Source organism: Acanthopagrus latus, chromosome 4 (genome assembly GCF_904848185.1).
Source record: "Acanthopagrus latus isolate v.2019 chromosome 4, fAcaLat1.1, whole genome shotgun sequence".
Classification (NCBI taxonomy): domain Eukaryota; kingdom Metazoa; phylum Chordata; class Actinopteri; order Spariformes; family Sparidae; genus Acanthopagrus; species Acanthopagrus latus.
In genome coordinates this window covers 2,559,282-2,579,762 of record NC_051042.1, presented here as the reverse complement: position 1 = coordinate 2,579,762, position 20,481 = coordinate 2,559,282, and the positions used below count along the sequence as shown (strand labels likewise).

The 20,481-nt window shown below is 40.8% G+C and overlaps 1 protein-coding gene across 5 annotated transcripts in view; it reads left to right on the top strand.

Annotated features, from left to right (window-relative positions):
- The first annotated feature begins 259 nt into the window (after positions 1 to 259).
- Positions 260 to 20,481, top strand: part of kif13ba (kinesin family member 13Ba) — a 44,776-nt gene continuing 24,554 nt past the window's right edge. For 4 of the 5 annotated variants that reach the window (XM_037094981.1, XM_037094980.1, XM_037094979.1 and 1 more), the window contains exons 1-6: positions 260 to 363; positions 1,493 to 1,825; positions 7,703 to 7,787; positions 17,611 to 17,623; positions 18,280 to 18,340; positions 18,485 to 18,577. In XM_037094981.1, coding sequence (XP_036950876.1) covers positions 1,756 to 1,825; positions 7,703 to 7,787; positions 17,611 to 17,623; positions 18,280 to 18,340; positions 18,485 to 18,577 — 322 coding nt within the window. In that variant the 5' untranslated portion in view covers positions 260 to 363; positions 1,493 to 1,755. Of the gene's footprint in view, positions 364 to 568; positions 1,266 to 1,492; positions 1,826 to 7,702; positions 7,788 to 17,610; positions 17,624 to 18,279; positions 18,341 to 18,484; positions 18,578 to 20,481 lie in introns of those variants that run through there. The other variant, XM_037094978.1, reaches the window with a different exon arrangement.

Below are 20,481 nucleotides of genomic sequence, written 5' to 3'. Positions count from 1 at the left end.
TCATTTATTGCATTAAGTTGCTATTATATCTTTTACATCAAACAGCAGTCTTGTGGAAGAGTTTATAAACATTTATCCAAAGTTCTGCCAAAACTTAGGTGAAGAAATCTGGTATCTTGGGAACTTTCAGTCTGGTTATCTGGTTATAAAGTCATATATAATGTGTTTTTAACTGTGAACGTTTGTGAGGTGTAATACAATAAAAAAAAAAAAAAAAAAAGACTTGAACTGAGTGAAGAGTGCAGTAATGTGACTGAATTGAATTATCAGGGTTTATTTTGAAAAGCACAGAAGGAAGTGAAACGTTCTCACTGAGTTTACGGTGGACGGCGGAAATGTCGCGTGACTGACCGAACACATCTGGTAAGAAACATATTTTATTCAATTCTTATTCAAAAGAAGGGCAGCGTAAGTTGTTATCTATTCATTTTCTCCCCGGCAGCGTGGAAATGTCTAGGACTTGTGACTAACAGAGTCTGACCGGCACTTTTACTTGCTAACTTGACGTTAACGGTCCCCGGCTGGGGTGGGTGGCGTAATGATGTCCCCCAATGATGTAAAACGGTTGCAGCAACCACAGGCTGAGAACTAGCTAAACTTTTAACCACAAACGTCATGTAAATATGTTCAAATAACGAAGAATTTCATGTTAACATGTGCTTCTACTAAATATGAAACTCTAGTTAACAGGATTTGGTCTAACCTGCTTTTTATGACGTTAATATTGTTGGAGAGGTTAACGTAGGCGAGGCGGCAGTGGGGGTTTCAGAGTTTGGCTAGCTAAGTAACGCTAGCTGTAAAATCGGACATATTGGCCACCCTGATGAACGTTTGACGTTAATGTCATAGCAGTGGACATATAGTTATTAACGTTATTTGTCGGCGTCAATCGCTCCCCGGCTTCTTTGGTGATTTGGCTAACTTTTAAGGCACGTAACCATAAAACTGACAGGGCTAAATGAATGTATCTTCGTTTTATGCATAAAGTTACACGACACTTTGGTGTCATCTATAAAACTTCCAGCTAACGGTAGCGTTAAGTGTCCTCTAGATTGACTTCTGTGTTTGACAGAGTTTAACCGGTGCGCTTTTACTGTGAAGGGGCAAAAGCAGGGCGGAAAGGCGGGTGCGGTTAGCTGCTTGTAGCTCGACAGAGGGAGGACGTAGTGGAGACCGTTGGGAAGCTTTCGCCAAGCGGTTCTTGGGGATCCCTCTCGTTTGTACGTGTAGGTTAGCCGTGGCACCCCTGGGATGAATCCACCGAGGTATGTCGCTCGAAGGCTGGGCAATGTCTGAGAATGTTATGTTGTCAAATCGTAAGACATGGCCAAAATGTGCTCCCTTCCTGCCGATGCTCCCCTTCAGTTTGCCTGGCAAATTAGCTGGCTAGCTTGTTTTTTTGCCTTGCAGATAGCATATGTTTGCTCAGTCACATCCACCAGCTGGTGTTAATATCTTACTTGATTTACATTTTTTCTCCTTTCCTCTCCAGCCTCCACGCCTCTGTGGATTTAAATTCGCCTGGAATATGAACAGAAGAAGAAGATAAGTGGCTGTGGCTGGCTTCCTGCAGGATTTTGCCAAGGCTTTTTGTTTTTCCGTGGACATGCCTCGTCTATGGAACAAGGCTGCGCGAAGCTAGCTGGCCGACAGTCCAGCTAGCGCGACATTTCCAGGCTTTGGATGCTTGTTTGGCAAAAGAGCTGATTTATTTTGGATCAGCGCTACCTCGTCTCCCAGGGGTAAGGAGTCAGGATGGGGGAGCCCAGCCTGGACGACGCCAATGTCAAGGTGGCTGTTCGTGTACGGCCCATGAACAGGAGAGGTGAGAGGGCTTCACAGCTAATATCTGGATTGTTGCACAAACACACAAATTATTGTTGCAATGCAGACTGCATTTTTCCACATCAGGTTAACACGATGGGTATATCCAGGCTCTATTATGCATAGACTTAATCTCGCATTACTCAGATTAACAACTGTGCTCACATACTATCTCAGGTTAAATATAAACAGTAGATTTCACAACAACAACACTATCCACAGGGGACTGGCTTGACTAAAGTGCTCCCTGTTTAATTTCCTGGGGATAGGATGCCAGTCAGAAATCACCACCCATTAGTGAAATGAGCTCCTGCAGATTAAAGAAAGCTGTAGTCGGCTGGTCTGGATGGCACATGTTCGACAGTGCTGCCATAGGGTATCCCTCATGGCTGCCTGCCATCCAGCAAGATTTAAAGCCGAGCTGCTGTGTGAGATCTACTGTTGCAGTGTTGAGATGCTTTGTCTTCTTCTCTGGCTGACACAGATGCCAATAGCTTCTGGACTTCATCATCATCATCACTTGCTGATACAGCGGAACAGTAGTTTGACAGTACAATGGGTTGGTATGACTTAATGAGGACAAGATCAGTGTGTCAGAAAAACCCTTCTCAGGGGCATCAGTGAACTCGGTCCTGAAGTATGGTTTACAATAAATGTAGTTGCAAAGTGATGATGTATTTTGAACAGAGGCTTTTCCTGTCATCACTGCCTAAGTTACATCAGACCAACACAAATGTATCTTCCCTGAGCTGCAGCATGTCTACATATAACTACATCCTCATCTCTGATTTTAGATAAGCCTGGATAACAATGGCACAGTGTTAGATAAATTTGCATGCATATGCTCTGGCAGTTATATTGTGAATTCTGAGTGCAGCATTGGCCAAGTTGTGTTTTTGCTGTGGGAGACCATGTGTCCCATGAAAGGAAGAGGAGGAGTAGAGCTGCTGAGGCAGAGCGGTTGACCGACAAGTGGCAGAATGAATCACATGTATCCCTCTCTCTCTCTCCTCCCTCTGAGCCGGAGAAGTCGGTCACAAGATCATGGCAGTGGATTGCCAGACTGTTTCCCATAGGCAGGTATTTACCATGAACTGTAATGTAGGGAACCTTAGCAGCCAGGATGACATGTTTCAATGGTGGCCCTCTGCTTGCTTAGACATTTGTTTGGATATATAAAAAAAAAAGATCCTGTGTATTTCAGCTGACGAGTTGGTTGATGTTTGTTAATTTACTTATCAAGGTTGTTGTGATAAACTGTAAATAGATGGTGAGACGGAGATGGAGAGGCTACAGATTAGCTTTGGTGGAATTCCATTTCAGATCTGGAACATGTGGATTCATAGAGGCCATGCTTTATTGAACACATTCCTCTGACAACATCTCATTCATTTCTAAAGGGAGAGTTCTGTTTTCCTGTCCACTTCCCAGCATGCCCATATCCACTTCCTGCTATCAGTGTGAATTCTGAATGATTCATCAAGAGACATTTAGAAATTTGAGTTCTCTCCAGCTCACCTGGCAGGCACAGATGGAAAACTGTCCACCAGATGGACTTGACTGAAAGACCACCTCCTTTGTGTTGTCCAGTAATTCTAACCATTCATAAATATTTACATATCTTTGTTCATTTTCAAAATAACTGGGATTCTAGCACAAAAAGTACTTTCAAAAGTCCATTAAATGTATATCATTCTGCGTCAAGTCTGTCGAACAATCAGTTAGTCAACTGAAAGAAAATGAATTGCAAACAATTTTGATAATTTATTTATAGTTTAATGTTACTGGTTCCAGCTTCTTAAAATTTAAGTATTTGCTGCTTTGTTTATTTATAATAGGAAAGAGTTGGTGTTAGTAATTTAAGATGTAATTTAAGACATTACTTCAGGCTAATTGTGATGACCATTTTTTACAGTGATTTAATATTTCATATACTAAACAATTTAGCATTTCTAGTAGTTTAATGTTGAGCTTCATTGTTGCAACACAGTAAACAAATTCTTGCATGTGTATTCCACGGCTCAGCAAGAAGAGGCTACATTGATTTTGGTGGAAAGGAACAAGCAGGCAAATTGATGGCTTACTGAAGGCAGTGGGAATGGGTTTGGAACCAGCAGTGCCACGTTTCCAGAAGGGCCTTTTTGATGCCTGTTTGAATGGAGCGTCTGTCTACTCCTGCCAGAGTTAATGTAAGAGTTTTATGATTTCAAAAGACCCTAGAGCCATACCAGCTTAAGCAGACAACATTCTTCCATCACCAGGCTGTTTAGAAGGGGTGACAGTCAAAATTGATCTTGTCCAGCTCCACATTACTTTTATTTAGGCCTCCACACACTGACACATCTGAGCTGCTCAGCTCAGACACATATTTGTCAGTCTCCTGCTGTCAGACAGTTTATTGAGGACACAGTATCAGCACCTCAGGGAGGGCAATGGAGTACATATTGACTATCCTCACTCACCTGGCCCCAGCTGTTGCAGTGATTCAGACCTGTACCACTGAATTTAAATATGTGGGCTTCTTTAACCTGGAGGCCACTGTCCCTATGTGTCCCAGGTTGAGGAGGAGAGGAGGTGTAGCTGCCTTGCTGGACAAAGGCAGGAAGGGAGTGAGTCTGAATGAATATTTGCTAACATTGCGTAATGCTCCATGTTCCCATGGCTGTGGCCTTCGAAGAACAGAGCAACGGCAGGCGTAGCAACAGCAACACCATGTCCAGTCAGCTTCCTGGCTGATGTCAGGGCTGTTGTGCCAAACCTCAGGACTGGTAGCCGGGGGAGGACTGGAGAGAAGGCCAGTGGAAAGTGGGAGCTGGTTATGGAGCAAGGAGAGGCATAAGACAATGGGTACATTTATCCTCCCAGCAATAGTGCATCACACTTTCCCTCTTGCTAATCAGGAAGTACAGCTGCAGCATCAGGGACACATGGGTAATGTAGGCAGCTACAGAAGAAGAAAAGGCAGAACAAAACATTTTCTTACACAACCTGTCCATATCTTAGACATTCCCCCTGTTTAACTTTACCTAGTTCTTTCACTCTCACTGTCTTTTTGTCACTCAGTCTCTGTTGGCTCACCCTTCCTTTTTTGCCTTGTCGTGTCCTTGACAGCAGAAGAATTGGAGGGTGATTCAGGTCCACTGACCTTTGACACCAAGTTTTCATGGCTCTTCCCCTTGTGTTCCTGCCAGGAGCAGCAGTATTGAGACTCTCTACACAGACAATTTAGCCCCAAATCTATTATGCTCCTGTTTTACATAGGCACACCTAGAATCTCCTCAGATGTACAGTGTCTTGCTCAGAGTGCCTGCCAAATCCATTTTAGCAGATCTAGAGTGGATCTAGATTGATTTTTACAAAGGCTGAAGAGCGAACACTACACCACGCTACTTTTAGATGTGGTTTAAAATGCGATTCAAGTGGATTTCTAAAGATGCACCTCGTGTTGGATGTCTGTCCACTCTTAGTGGATTGAAAAGTGTCACATCGACTGTGTCAATAACAGAAGAACAGAAGTGCTTCAGAGTGGCTTCGTATGGAGGACCACCACACAGAGAACACTCCTTCATGATGTTTGGACACTCTTCAATCTAATCACTAGCAGATAACATTGTCTTAAATGTCTTTGATTTGAGGAAAGGATTATTTAAAATTGCTCTGTTTCCTGTCCACTGCAATCAACAATGTGTAGAGCACTGTTTGTTGAGAATCTCATAGTTTTTCTTTATCCAGAAAAGAAATGGCACATGCTCCACTTTGACTACTGACGAGATCTTATGCTGTAGCTCATCCCCACTTCAGAGAAGTCATGCCTTGGTCATAAAAAGCTGTAGGCATGAAGCACTGGCATACATATCCTAAAACAACACAGTGTAAATACTGCCTTGAACAGAAGACAGGAATTGAAACCACAGAATCTTTCCTGTCCAAACACATTTGCTGAAGTTCAAAATCTTTGCATGCTCATTGCATAATGGAGGAAACAATTATTGACAGTCATCTGTGTCATGATTGTGTGCTAAAAATCTGGCAGTCTATGTGTAAACACTGGGCCAGTTGATGTTGTAAATACAGCTATATGATGCCCAGTAAACCCCAGCAGCAGAGGTTCTGCTCTAGAGAAATAGAAGGAATAGAACCAGTTAGATGCCTATTTACACGGAAGGCTTGAATCAAGTCTTGCAGTCGAAGGACATCATTATCAGTAAGTCTCAGGTCTGCCATAGTGTCCTTGAGAAGACACTGATTTGCATCTATGGTGTGCTGTTCTAGCCCTGACCTCTGACCTCCTTGTGGAAGGGGCAGGATAGAAGAGGATATCCCTTCGCAGCAGGAGCAACATAGTCCTATCTTGATGGAAGACTTTTATCTTTGACCTTTTTGCCTTCTTTCACAAAAACACTTTGTAATTGCTAAAATCATGTGGTGGGCATGACTTGTTCCTGTGTTATTTATCACCAACAAGCCAAGATACACACAGTTCTATTCAAAAACAAAAACTATTTTCGTAATTATCCTACATAAGTTGCATAAGATGCAATATTTTGTTACTATTAACAAGACTTTTTTATTTTCGCTTTTTATCACGGTAATGAATTGAAATTGTGTAGTGTGATAAACTGCAGGAATTGGCTGTCGGAAAAAAAATAGGTTTTGTGGTGGATGTGGCCCAAGCATTCAAAACCAACCACCCGTGAAAAACCACTATTCTGCTGCAAGTAACCAATTGTCTAATGCTTTTTTTTTTCCTTCGTGTTTTTTAAAATGCACAGCCAGTTCTGCCAGAAACTGGATGCCCAGGCCATGCTGGCAGCACCTAGATTGTGTGTAGACAGCCGCCATTAAATCCCACTGGCAAGACTGATGAACAGAGAGTTCTACCAGCCTCATGAATTTCCAGTGCGGCGTTGTAATTTTCCATACTTCTGCTGGTTACTTTCACAGCAAGGCTTCCATTAGGTTACACGACTGACTCAGCAATGAAAATAAACATTATCTGCAAAACTTTATGATAGGACAGTGAGTTTGCATTTTAAAGTGAGAGATTGCATTGTTTTATTCATTCCTTACAAGAAACATGCTTTGCTCCGATAGGGTGGTGTAATTGTTGCCAATCGTGACTTAGTAGTCTCAACAGGCAACAGTTTATGCTGGATTATGCAGGCTATAGTATTGACATAAATACCTGAGTGGACAAAGCATTAGCACCGTGCCTTATGCTGACCTGGAAATGGCCAGTTGTTGTTCTGAAGGCCAAGAGTTGCACCATGGCACACAAACAAGCCAGGGTCAGTATGGGAGGTACTTACTCGCATGCATGTATGTGTGTGTGAGTGAGAGAGAGAGACAGAGAGAGACAGATGGAGAAAGAGAAACTGACTGCCTGGCTTTATTGATTAGCTTGACACTCACTCAAAGGTAAAAGGTCATTTTCAGAGTTGATGTTTCCTGGCCTGCTCACACAATTGTTTGATCTTGATGTCCCACAGGAAGAAGTTATTGTGTTATTCTGCTATTTAACTTCTGCTCTGACCCTACTTCACAGCAGGCTAACAAGTCACCATGAAACCAATGCTTGAAAAAGTTTAAATAAACTACCCTGTTCAACCACAAACAAAACATTTGAGTATTTTTTTAAACATTAAGTTACCTGGCAGAAGTGTTGTTGATTATAAAGTTGCTTGTTCATTTTATTCCCACCAATGGAAGGATGTTGGGAAAAGATGCGTGTATTTCTGAACATAGTGATGATGATACCATGATATTTCTGTTTGCTTGACTGTTAGTCTTGACCTATAACAAAACAACAGAAACTTCAGCATATGTTGGTTTTGAGGTTATGCACTGGTTGTAACATTTTGATTTGTCTGATCCATAGAAAAGGAACTAAACACTAAATGTGTTGTGGAGATGGTGAAGAACCAGACGATCCTCCATCCCAACCTGGGCAAAGCAGACTCCAGGTAGGTTTGTCACTTTCCACCAACAACAATTATTTATTCCCTTCATAAACATTTCTTTGTTATTTATTTTTTTCATGAGGGATACAGTGCATTAGAAGAGAACAAGTATCTCAAAACACAGCCATACACCTATTTTTAGATTGTGTGACTTCAGCTTATATTAAAACTCCTTGTCACTTGAGAACTTTCCTAGGAATTTTCATAATTTTAAGTTTTCTTCATTGTCGACGTTATCCACTGACAGTTGGCTGTACATCATGGGTGCATCCTAAACAGGAACTAATAATAGCCTATTAGTCATACTTTTCATGTTACTAATTTGCCAAAATGTGAATGGGGGTTGGTGGGTGGGCAGCTTCGTATATGCTGCCAAGAGCTTCTGCCTATTTCCCTTACACAGACACTCAGAGAATGACATGGCTGTAAACATGTCTTAAAACTGTGTGATATTCAGTGACTCCCCCGATTGTTACTTGGTTAGCTATGATTTGTTTGGAATGTTTCTTTGTCGTCATGATGTAGTTTTTGGCAGGAGGCCAACTACCCAGCTGTTGGGCCTCATAGAAACAGGTGTATTTCAACTCATCATCGTTTGTTCCCTCTGTTGGCTTCCATACTTTTTCCATCCTGTTAACCAGCTGCTGTTTGTGGGCAGCGCTGAATTCTGTGGGGAGTCTTGATCCTCTCAGACCTTGCACTGAAGGAGGCATAAGGACTCATTAACTTTGGTTCCAGCGGGAAGACTAGAAATATGTGACTGACTGTGCTGTTTCAAAGTGTTCCAGTATAACTCAGAGAGGACATACTTTGAAATTAATCACCTCATATGTAATAAAAAAAAGAACTAATAATTACAGCTTTAATTTAATTATGTAATGTGTCAAAATGGGCCACTAGGCCAAAGCCTCCTCCTGCCATCTTGGAGGAAGCCAGCTGTGTTGGAAGAAAGCTCTCCTTGTAACTGGTGGAGCTGCCTGTAGACTGCCAAATCAGAAGTGGTGAATAATGCTGGCTTCAGACTTGTGTGTGTGTCTGTCTGTCTGTGTGTCAGATGGGCCTGCGCCTAGAAGAAAGACGGCAGCAAGACAGACGCAGACAGAAACAATTATACATAAAAAGACAGACTACACTTCTCTCTTCCCTCACTCCATCGGGTCGTAACTCCCCAGTGCCCGGCTTCCTCCCTTTTTCTCAGCTCTTCCGTTTCCGTGGCAACACAGGGGGAGGTTAACTCCGGGTCGCTGTCGGTGACCGTGAAGCCCCTTCCTTGAGTGAGGAGTCGATGCAAGAGGGGGAAAAACCCTCATTTTCTCGAGCATCTGTCGACCATAAACTTTCCCTGTGACTTTTATGGAGGACTAAACAAGAGCAGAGTTTCTCTCTCAGTCTCTCTGTGACAAAGGAGCGAGGAAGCAGCAGGAGGATGGGCTGACTGACTGCTGCCCTCAGCGTGCAGATGCCATTTTTCATTTTGCTTGTTTGTTTTCCATTTTCCATTTACATACTGTTTACATTGGAAGATCTACTCAGTAGTGCAGTTGGTTGTAAATAGCTGACTGACTCGAGTGGGTGCATAAAGGAAGTATGCAGCAAAGTTACGATGCTGCAGCAGCATGGTGTTTTCTTTGCCAAATGTGCTACCAGGATTCTCTTTGTTTAAATCTGGACAGACATATCAATAGACGATGATCCATAAAATTGCAGAGTCGAGACTGAATCTAATGTCTGTCTATACTTCTATGGGATATCTAAGCAAACTAAATACAAAAGTGTAAGTTGATACAGTTATCACTTTCAGGAACTGATCCACAAGCCTCCGTTCCATAACGTGTTTCTGCTTTCACTTGCTTTCGGTTTCTTTCATTATATTCATAGAATATTTTGTTGTTATCTACCACAGCCCTACGCTGCAGCTTTCGGTTTTGACAGTGCGAAAACAGTGGTTCAACCTGAAAATTGGGCAGGGCATTGGCACTGTACACAAACAAGCTTTAGGAAGGACACCTTGGGGCAGAGGTCAAGTGACCCTGCCAGAAAGATGGAGCTAATATTCCCGGACATTTATTGAGAGGCACTTCAGGTTAGTGTAAGAAAAAATATTGGCCATGTTAAATGATGTGGATGAAGCCTGGTGTATATTCTGGTTTAAGACAGGGCTGTTTCAGTCTCATCGCTCTTGAAGTTTGTTGTGATGCAATAATGAAACTTTTCTGTCATGATCTATTTTCACTATCTTCTGCTGTAGACTCCTTATCTCTGCTGTCAGACATTAAGTTTTCAAAAATGTCTACACTGGTATTTATGTGGGGGTTGTTGCTGAAGCTAAGGATTAGTTGTGTTTAAATATAAATGAAGGATTTTCTCTTGACCTGTCTGAAACCGTTTTCCTTGGAAGTAATTGGTAAAAGCTAGAGGGGCTCCTCAGAAAGCTATCCACTAAATGCCTCACAGCAGCTGGGAAGTAAATCTTCCATTTGTAAGTGTTGACTGTCTATTCTGTTGAGCGTCCTCCTGGTTAGTGAGTGCATTCAAACTGAGTTATGGCTAGATTATTACTCTGGCTGCATGCCCTACAGCTAATACATTAGCACTGCTCTGTTTTTTGTGTTTTGGACACATAAAGGCAATTAATATCAAATGTAAACTTTGGTCCATTTCCCCCTTCTTCTTTTTGTTTCCCTGCTCACAGCAAGGCTGTGGCATTAGAGTGCAAAACAATGGTGAAACCATTTTAGTCACTATGGCTTAATATTGACCAGTATTTGCCTGGTGGAATATGGTCATTTCTAGATTATTTAATCGGATACAGAGGTCTGCAGATGAAAGTGTGACTCGGTATCCTAATGTTTGGTTATTGACTTTACTGATGTTTTAGGTCTGTCATGACTTGCTTTACTCCACATTCTCTTATTATTCTTAAACAGGACCATTTTGTTCACTCGGGCATGAACCTGAAAAGGCCACCCATCACTAATAGAGGACAAGGCCACGTACAGGACTAGTTAAACACTGAGCCTTGAACAACACTGACACACAATAGACCTTATCCACCCAGTGTTTAGACCTAATCACTGCCTTCCTACCACATGCTGTTATTGCTATGCTATTCAAATAAGACCTGAGCTACAAAGACAAGAATTAATCAGTTAATTTGAATCATTCATTTGTTTGAATTTTATTTTTGGTAGAGTGTGTCCTATGAAACACCTACTTAATCTAAAAAAAAAAGGAAGAAATTCCCACAAGCCAAAAAACAAAACAGCAAAATGTTTCCAAGAAAGAGAGATAAACCAAAAAGATATGTTTTCCCTTTTTACTTCCAAGTGTTCAAGTGACTTAACTTTCCACTTACAGCTGAAGTTATATTCTGTGCTTTGCCTGATCAAAATATCTGTAGTCTACTGTTGAATGTTTCACTCTGAATAATTTAAAAGCACCTCACTTTAAGGTAATTTCCGTTTTTTAGAACATTTTCTTACTCCTCAGTTGTCAGCTGTGTGCTCTGCTTATGTGTCCAATTCAATTTTTCCACCAGTGGTGCACACTGGGCAGGCCGGAGCTCAGTTCCTCACATTGCCACTCTCAGTGACTCATTGTGGTGCCACTCTGTGGTGGCTTATTCTATGAAGATGAGCATTTTGCTTTATTTGAAAACTTCTTACAGAGCAAAAACAGGGAAACATTAGCTCTACATCACCATTTTACATATGCTGTGTCCATCATCATGATTTGAGTGCCACCACTTCTGAAAATATAAAAAATATTTTAATCTCCTTCTCTCTCTTAATCTAAAGTAAACGAATTGACACAGACAGGTAACTGCTGTACATTAACATTAGATTGGCAGTTTCTATACATGTGCGACAGACTTTAATTAATGTGCCATTTTTCAGTGTAGACTAAGAGAGACTAGTTTTTCTCCACTCCTTAAAAATAATTTCCACACATTAAGCACACTTGAGGATCCTCCTCCCCCAGGAATATCCACAAATGTTACTGGTTTGTAAGAGTGGCATTTAACAATTTACAGGATGCGCAACAGAAGTTGTCCTGGCCAGTTCAGCCACAGAACAGCACATTGTCCATTGTAAATGGAACAGGTTCAAATATTGTAATCCACTAAATCACAAGTTTCCAGATATTGTGTCAACTAACTTTAGAGATGTGCAGGACATGCTCTTTAATTTTACTCCATTTTACTAATGTTACAAAGCTGGAGTTTCACTGTAACTTATCACTTAGAACAGTTCTAATAAAGTTGATACCAGAGATTGTTCAATTTTGACAGTGATACATTTGATAGAAAGCAATAAATATATTTAAGATGTAAATATAGATGACTATGTTGTACCTGTCCAGCTTTCACCAACAAATTATTTTTTATGCGTTTATTTTTTCAGCCAATTCATTGTGATCATGTCATATCAGCTTTTTCCTTCTCCCAACTATCATTTTTATTGGTCGACATCCACTGTGCTAGTCTTTCTGATAACCAGACAGCTAACTTCCCTGCAGCTGTGTGGTCAGACACTACAGTTTGCATGATGACCTGAGGCTGTTTGCATTGGACTGCTGAAGCTAGATGTTGACACACTCTGACAACGATCTGTCTCCTGTCAGATGTCAGTGAGGCAAACACAAGCTGCTTGGTTTCCAAGACGATACACAAAAGAGACTGTGTGGCCCCTTATTCTGGAATGATGTTGGACATTTTGTGTGTGTATGTCAACATGTGTACAAGGGCAGTTTTTATCATGTATGTCTGGTGTTATTGTGTTCGCTTGAATCAGTTATTGAAAGTGAAGAATCTACAGTACATTTGTCAGTATGGAAAGTTGGTATGTAAGGCCATTGTGATGTTGGGAGAGTGTAACAGCCTGCTAGCATAATCACAGGGTTAGGAATTAAGGAAAGAGTGCGTCATTCATCTACAGGCCATGCTGGCTTATTTTCCCCAAGTGCTTCCTGTTTTGATTTTGTCTAAAGGGTTGTGGAGGTCAGCAACTGGATCTGAGCAGGGTGAAGTCCAAGTTTGTATTCAAACTTAATTTTCAGACCACATAGTCAGTCTAAGGTAGGACACTTCATGCTAGAGAGTTTATTAAACAATTTAGGAAATCAGGTTAAAAAATTTTGGCAGTGTATGTAACAGTGAGGTGTGCATTTATAAGCCTGGCAGGTGACAAAAAGCTTAAATAGCTCCTCTAATTATTTTTTTTTTCCCTTAGGTTGTAGCTTTAAAAATGATCCCTAACCCCTTTTATTATTTAGTTAATTTTCATTTATTCAATTTTATAGGGATTTTTATCATGTCGACAGGGGTTTGAGTTTTAAAATGCATCTCTTTTAACCCCCTACCTAACATTAACTATGCAAACTATTTTTGTTTTCTGGGTCAACTTTGGCGTTCATTTCTGTGAGGACATGAAAGCTTGCATGAGAAAGCATAACAATTCAGAGCTCTCATTAATGTGTGTCACTGGGATACAAAGTGAAATGTGTATATTAGGGTTTCAATTCGATGCAAAGGCTTCATCTCATGACATGTCAATTAATTTGAATGGTTCTGGCACGGTCAAAATCAGTCATCATTATAAATAAGTGTGTTTTTCTGGCCTTTTCGATGATTATTTTTGAGCCTGGTCATTTTTAGGTTTAACTCTCCTGCGACATTTCAAGCTATCATAACCTTTTGATATGCAGTACACACATACATACAGTAGGCAATATCTACCCATACTATGTGTTCACAATTACTGACAATAATAATTGCAGGTATAACATAACCGCCTGCCATAGCAAATCTCCTCATGTAGTGTGACTTAAACTGGCGTCAGACTGTGTGGTGTAATATGGCGGCTTTGATTTTTACTCAACATCTTTAGGCCAGTAGACCACATGCACTGTAAGTGTAGGGTTAGTGCTAATGCTGGGCTGCCAATTCATAGTTGTAAAGTGATGCATCAGCTGAGCTGTGATTGGTATAATCCCCTTTATGTCCTCTGGAACATGCAGTTTTATATGTAGGAGGATATGCTTAGGCTGTCTACCGTATAATCATTTTCACAGTGTGTGGGGAACTATTGTCCTGTACAATGTTCCTCAGTATGTGCTGAACTCATGTATTAGCCTGTTACATGCCCTGTTGTTCAGAGCCATCAGTGTGTACTGTGATACACTGATGCTGTTTCTGCTTCAGCTTAACATTCCAGTCTTAGGCCCAGCCTCTTTGCTCCCTAACCCCCCTGGCTACCTTCAGCCTCCTTTCCATCCTCCACTCCTCATTCCTCCCTACAGAGCCATGGATGGTACAGTCCTGGACTGAAAAAAAAAAAAAAGAATGCAAGAACAGTAGAATACGGGAGAGGAGGGGGTGAGCAGCCATGCATTAAGTTATTTTTTAAATGACGGTGATCAGAGCGGAGGAGCGTGCCAAAGGGAGGAGGGACGAATAGAAGTGTTCGAGGACCGAGGGAGGCGGGTTCACAGCTCTCCTGACCGTCTCACTCTCTCCTCTCATTGGTCGGGGTGGCCCCTAGCTTCATTAATGGGCGTTTTAGTGCAAGACATGGGTGACCCTTCTTGCCTGTAGCCTTTGAAGCAAACATGACAGCTGTCATCACTACGTACGTCAAAACCTGCCATGCCGATTTCACCCCCAAAGTGTTCAGAGATATAACTGTGGGGAGATAGTGGGTATGTAGGATGCTCTAGAAACCCCTTGAGGAGCATTCAGAGGAACAAAACTATTTGGAAATCAGGGATTCACAAACTATTTGTGGAAGGGATTCAAGTGTGGCAAGATTTTATCTTAAGTAGCCCCATATGTGAAGATGTGTGTACACGTTTAGACACTGAAAACTCTCTCAAATACCCCTATAATCTTTTCTGTTACTGTCTGTCTATTAAACAGTGCTCTAGATAAACATCAGCACTGTGTACAGGAGGTCCTAATTGTATCCTGGTTTGAGGAGCTATTGGAATCAATAAGCCTCCAGAAAGAAATTACTCTGCATGTTTTTGCTCTGTGAATGCAGCATGTCAGCGGTGGAACGTCAGTGAAATATGAAGTGTTACAGATTGAACTGTATGCTGGCTGCTTTGTGCAAGAGCTGCAGCTTTGGCGGTTTGTAAAGAATGTGCATGGGTAAAGGGAAACAGGTGTGTGAGTGTCTTTTATGTGTGTGTTGTGTATGTATCTCAAGAACTGCAGGTTTGAGATTTTCAGATTGAAGACTGAAGATTTTGTGATGTATCGAGGGTGTAATGTTAAGCATTCATATGATGTCATGCTGATGGTTCATTACGAAGAGAAAGAATGGATGTAGCTGAGGGTCTTCATAAGGAAAGAAGTGTGCATTGGTGTATGAACCACTTGCAGTCTCTTACCTCTGGCCTCGTCATCCAACTTGACTGACTGACAGTAGACCACTCCCTGTGGATGGAGCCTGCACCGCACAGATGGTGGAGGAAGGGGAATATTCCCCATGTATTGAGGAAGAATACTATAGATCAAAAAGAACAGAATTTTTAGGGTGTGTGAGGATTTGTTTTTTTTGCTAAACATGTGATGGTGTGATAATAAAAAAAAAAGGGAGAAGTTCATTAGACTGCATGTGATGTATGCGTTACTATATGAACAAGGCTGCCAGTGTTACGGATTCTGTGTCCTCAGGGACTGCTAGTCCTAATGTCATATTGCTATAACCCTTTTTGATTAAAGCGCCTCCTGAATGGCTGATGCCCTAATGACAAATGTCACTCGAAAATCATTTTATAGTTAATTTACATGAATTTGATGGAGGTGATTTGTTGGCTTATATGACATAGTAGCCTGATAATGACAAAATGCACCTGTAGCCAGTGTCACTATTTATTTCTGCAAACTTCATGCTTGAAACATATTTTACAGAGTGGCAGGCTACTCTTCTGGAACCCCAGATTTAAAAGTATTAGACAGTTCAGATGCAGTTGATCAACCATGTTGTGATTATTATAAAGGTCATGCGTGTTAGCTTTTAAAGTTGACCTGTCAAAATGAAGAGACAAGTGACTCACTAGATTGCCCAGGCAGACTGATGCTGAGTTCTGCATTAGAATAAGTTGACGATGCCTTAATGAGTCATTGCCAGGTATTTAGGATGTTGAAATAAATTAATGGTAACTAAAGTTGGTGTTCCAAATTGTGTCATTTAAGCTCACCACACCGTTATTCAAAGGTTTGTGACCTGATAAGCATGACCTGTAACATCAAGCTGTGTGCTGTTGCATGTTTCACCTACAGGTAAAAAGCAAATACTGAATCCAATGATGTGAAAAAGTTGCTAAGAAGCAAAACTCTCCACCTCTGCTTGGACCTTAAGAAGCTGAAACATTTATCTTATATTTACATTTGCCTTTGTAATTAATTGTAGTGTAATTTACTTTACATGTCAGTAGACAGCAAGAGGGGTTCATCTTCCTTTTATATTGTCATTATGTAATCTGCCAAGAACATTATGTTTTCCCAGTGTCCGTTTTGTTTGGTTGGTTTGTCAGCAGATTACACTAAAACTACTTAACAGATTTTCATGACACTCAGGTGGAAGATGGTTCTCAGCCCAGGATAGACCCATTAAAATTTGGGGCTTATTCGATTTAAGGGGTGAATCCAGGAATTTTGTCCCATTTTCTTTAATATTGTGAGATTGCGTTTTCTGACATTTTTGTTGATTTCACAGGGAATAATGCATTGATTTTAATACCAAAAATCTGGCATATTTAGTTGGCTTGTATCTACGAGTGAGTACAGAAGGGGACTGTCGGGCCTTGGCAGAGGTATGAGCTTTACTGAGTGCCATTCTAGTGTAAACATTTGAATAGCCTTTTAAAAATGTATAATGTATTGTTAAAATAGCTAAGCCTGGTCTGGATGCTCTGACATATGCAGATAGAGCCAGTTGTGTGTGTCTGTTCCTATGCTGAGGAAATCGGTTTTAAATGTCATAGCTGTCGGTGAAATGCTCAAACTCTGACATGTTTGTGTGGATTGATGTGTGTACTGTATGTGCCTGTTCTTTGGTTCTTCTGTAAAAGATCACGCAGATATTGGGGCCAATCCCCCACTCATTTTAAAATGTCAAAGATTTTTTTCATAAACCGTCAGAGGCGCGTTTCCCACTTGTCCCTTTTCATTTTTGAGCAGTGACCTAAACCCAGTAACCCCTTCACACCACCATCTGATTCCACCACTCACTACCTCAATCCTCTGCCAGCTGCAGTACCAACCCTCCTCCAACACTCACATATGCCCACACACAGACATTCCCACAGAAATTCCCCCAGTACCAGAGGTTTTTTTTTTTTTTTTTCCTGACCTCCAAGCCCTCGAGAGATGAATGCACAGACACGCATACCAAATTCCCTGAGAAGTTGATTTGACATGTGACAAACTAATGGGACAGAAACAAGCTACTTAAATGGGGCTGATTTTGAATCATATGTGTGCAGTAGTGACTTGTGAAAACAAGGAAAGCCTGAGGCCAGTGGCTCTGGCCCTGCCTTTGTCTTTATGTCTGTCTCCATTCAGCCATGTTTTATTTCTCTCTCTGACTTTCTTTTATCTGTGTACAGTATAGGGGCACACAATACTTTGTAAAACAAACATTAATTGACTAGAAGTTTATTAGAACATTTATTTCTGATGCTTCATGTTTCATTTGTTCCAGACAAATACTGTTCTGAATGGCTTAACACACTGCATCCTCTCTAACATGTGCACTAAATGTCATCCTTTTATCTATCCACATGCTGCTATGGACCTTGATCTTCCCTACATCATCAGGAGTCAATCCAAGGTAACAGCATACACACATTACATACAAAGACATTTTTAACTCTGAGCTAATTCCATGCTTATGAATCATCTGTGTTAAACAAAGAAGCGGCTGTATGTCATCCACTCCACTTGGGAACTGTGCAACTGTTCAAGCAGTGACACAAAGTGATGTCTGTCAAACAGTTTTTGACTAAAGAATCTTATAAGTTTGATTCATCAACTTTAAACCATCTTGGAATATTCGTCTCAAGGAAACTTTTGAATATGTTTTTATTGTGTGTATATATAGGCCAACAAGGTCTTTTTCATCTGAAATATTACCACAGCTCTTCATAAACCACATGACACTAAAAATGCACTCTGTTTACACTATGTTGAGAGATAAAAAGTAATTCATTGAAAACATTGAATCAAACATTAGTAACTGGTATGATAAGTAATATCTATATCAAATCACAAGTAATTTAAGAAAAATATTTTTGAAAGCTACTCCACTTTAACACAGTTTCTCAATTGAATTAAACTCCTGTGTAATGTATATGGAATTGATTTTATGACAACCTTCAGAAATGAGATTTATATGTCTTTAGTAAATGTTAACATTGCTGTGTAACAATTGGCCATAGACCTCTTTCATTCATCAATTCTCATACTGCTGCTTTTTGCATTTGTCAGGTTTTCGCCTATGATTACTGCTTCTGGTCCATGGATGAAACGGATAAGGAGAATTTTGCAGGTTAGTTACTTAAACAGTTCACAATGTTAACACGTTGAACTTTTTATCACTAAAATACCATTCAAACAGTTCAGTTCGAACTACATAGAACAACAAGACTACATAGTCACAGTTATAAAATACATGGTGTGTGTGTCTGTGCAGGTCAGGAGGTGGTTTTCCAGTGCCTTGGGGAAAGTCTTCTCCGCAACGCCTTCCAGGGCTACAATGCTTGTATCTTTGCCTATGGACAAACTGGTAATTTGCCATGACACAAGTCACTATTCAGTGGTCAGTATGATGTGAATATATTTTATGAGCGCTACAGAAGTAGGACACAAATTATTCTCTTTCCTATTATAAGCACAGTGCCCTAAAGTTTTTTTGTATAATAATTAAGAAAGGAGTGTCAGTGAGGATGTGTTGTGGCAGGAAGTTTGGACAGCCTCTCCTCTTTCCTGAATCAACAAAATTCCAAGACTCAAATGCAGTTCTATGCAACCCATAGCAGAACTCTAGATGCATGATAGCACAGTGGTGCTAAAACTGTAGAAACAGGGCTTATTATCTTCTTTCCCTCAGTTTACACATAAAGTCAACACAACAAAAGTATTAATAAACAGTTAAGGATGATAAATCAGACCAGTGTCCCAAAACTAATTTGGTACACCAGTACAGCCTAATCCAATGCAACTGTTGTCTGCCATAAAGCAGACTTTTATAAAGTCTATAATGTTAAAGGTTTCTTGACACTGCAGTGTTTCCCCTATATCCTTTTATCAGCAGTGGTGCACCTCTATTGAAATGTGACTGTCGCTCCTAGATTTTAATTTTCTTTTTTAGGAGAAGAGAAGAGGGGCTGCACTTATCATACTGTTAGTCTATACTATTTTACGCTACGAACACGCTAGTAAAAGCATATAAGCTGTCTATGTTAAAGTTACAGATGCGGAGAGGGGGGGAAGTTTTGCTGGGGCTCTGATGCACCTCCAGAGGTAGTATCAGAGCTGCAGCAGAGGTGAGCCAGCGACTCTGAATGGAAAAGTCTGGGGCGCAGATCAGGAGTGATGGTTTTCAGTTTGATAATTAAATAGATCCTTCCCTCAAGTAAGGGAGAATTGTCCCACACTTTATCTTACAAAGCAACATCACACAACCAAACAACAGTAACATGGTAACTGGTAGTGTCTTGGACAACTTGTATGGGGAAATAAAGGAAAAGCCCATATCCTCTTGTCTGTCCAATAAACACTTTGTCGCATTTCTGCCCGAAAACAGCGTCTGTCCCTGGCAGCAGAGACGGACAGCTCCTGCAGTTGAATGGCAGTGATTATATGACATGATTCAGAGCAAAAAAACTTTAACTCACCATGTGTTTGTCTATCTGTTGTGTTGTTGTAGTTACTGTCTTGAAAAAAATCACTGCTACTGTCAGCCTTGTCAGTTACTTCAGTGAACTTTCCCTCTGAAAACGGCCTCCCTCCCCGCCAGTGAAGTAGTCAGACAGGGTCTGCTGTTTACTGATAATGTAATTATGTAATTCAGAGCGAAAAACATAACTTTTTCACTTTCCAGGATGATCTCAATCACAACTCATTATAACAGCATCTATATGATTATGAACAGTCAGCAGGTACATGTTTAGATTAACAGGAGGACACCAGGGGAAACGTGTTGAAAAAAAAAACACACAGACGTTATCATCATGACATGTACCGTCATGCCTCTTTAGGGTCCTCAGCGTCGGCTTGCTGTGTGAATGACACACTGGTGCGTCCTGGTTCTGTGTGAACAAACAACGGCGAGAATTGGCAACCTGTGGCTGCGGCGATAATGTGTCGTCTCTGTTTGAAAAGGGCTTCTGTCTCTGGCAGCTAGTATTAAAAACTAAGAAAATCACAGCCACGTTGAGCCCTCCGGACTGAAACTTCAGTGAACTTTCCCCAGCATCTCTCTAAATTACTTCACATTATAACTGCATCCATATGATTATTAACAGTTGGCTGATACGTGTTTAGATTAAAAGGTGAAAACACTTTTTAAAATCACATGGATGTCTATGTCATGATGTGTACCATCACACCTGGTTGGATTCACTGTGAACAAACAAAAGCAGAGAAAAGGTGTGCTTTCACTGCACCAATAATGCAAAGTCTTCTTTG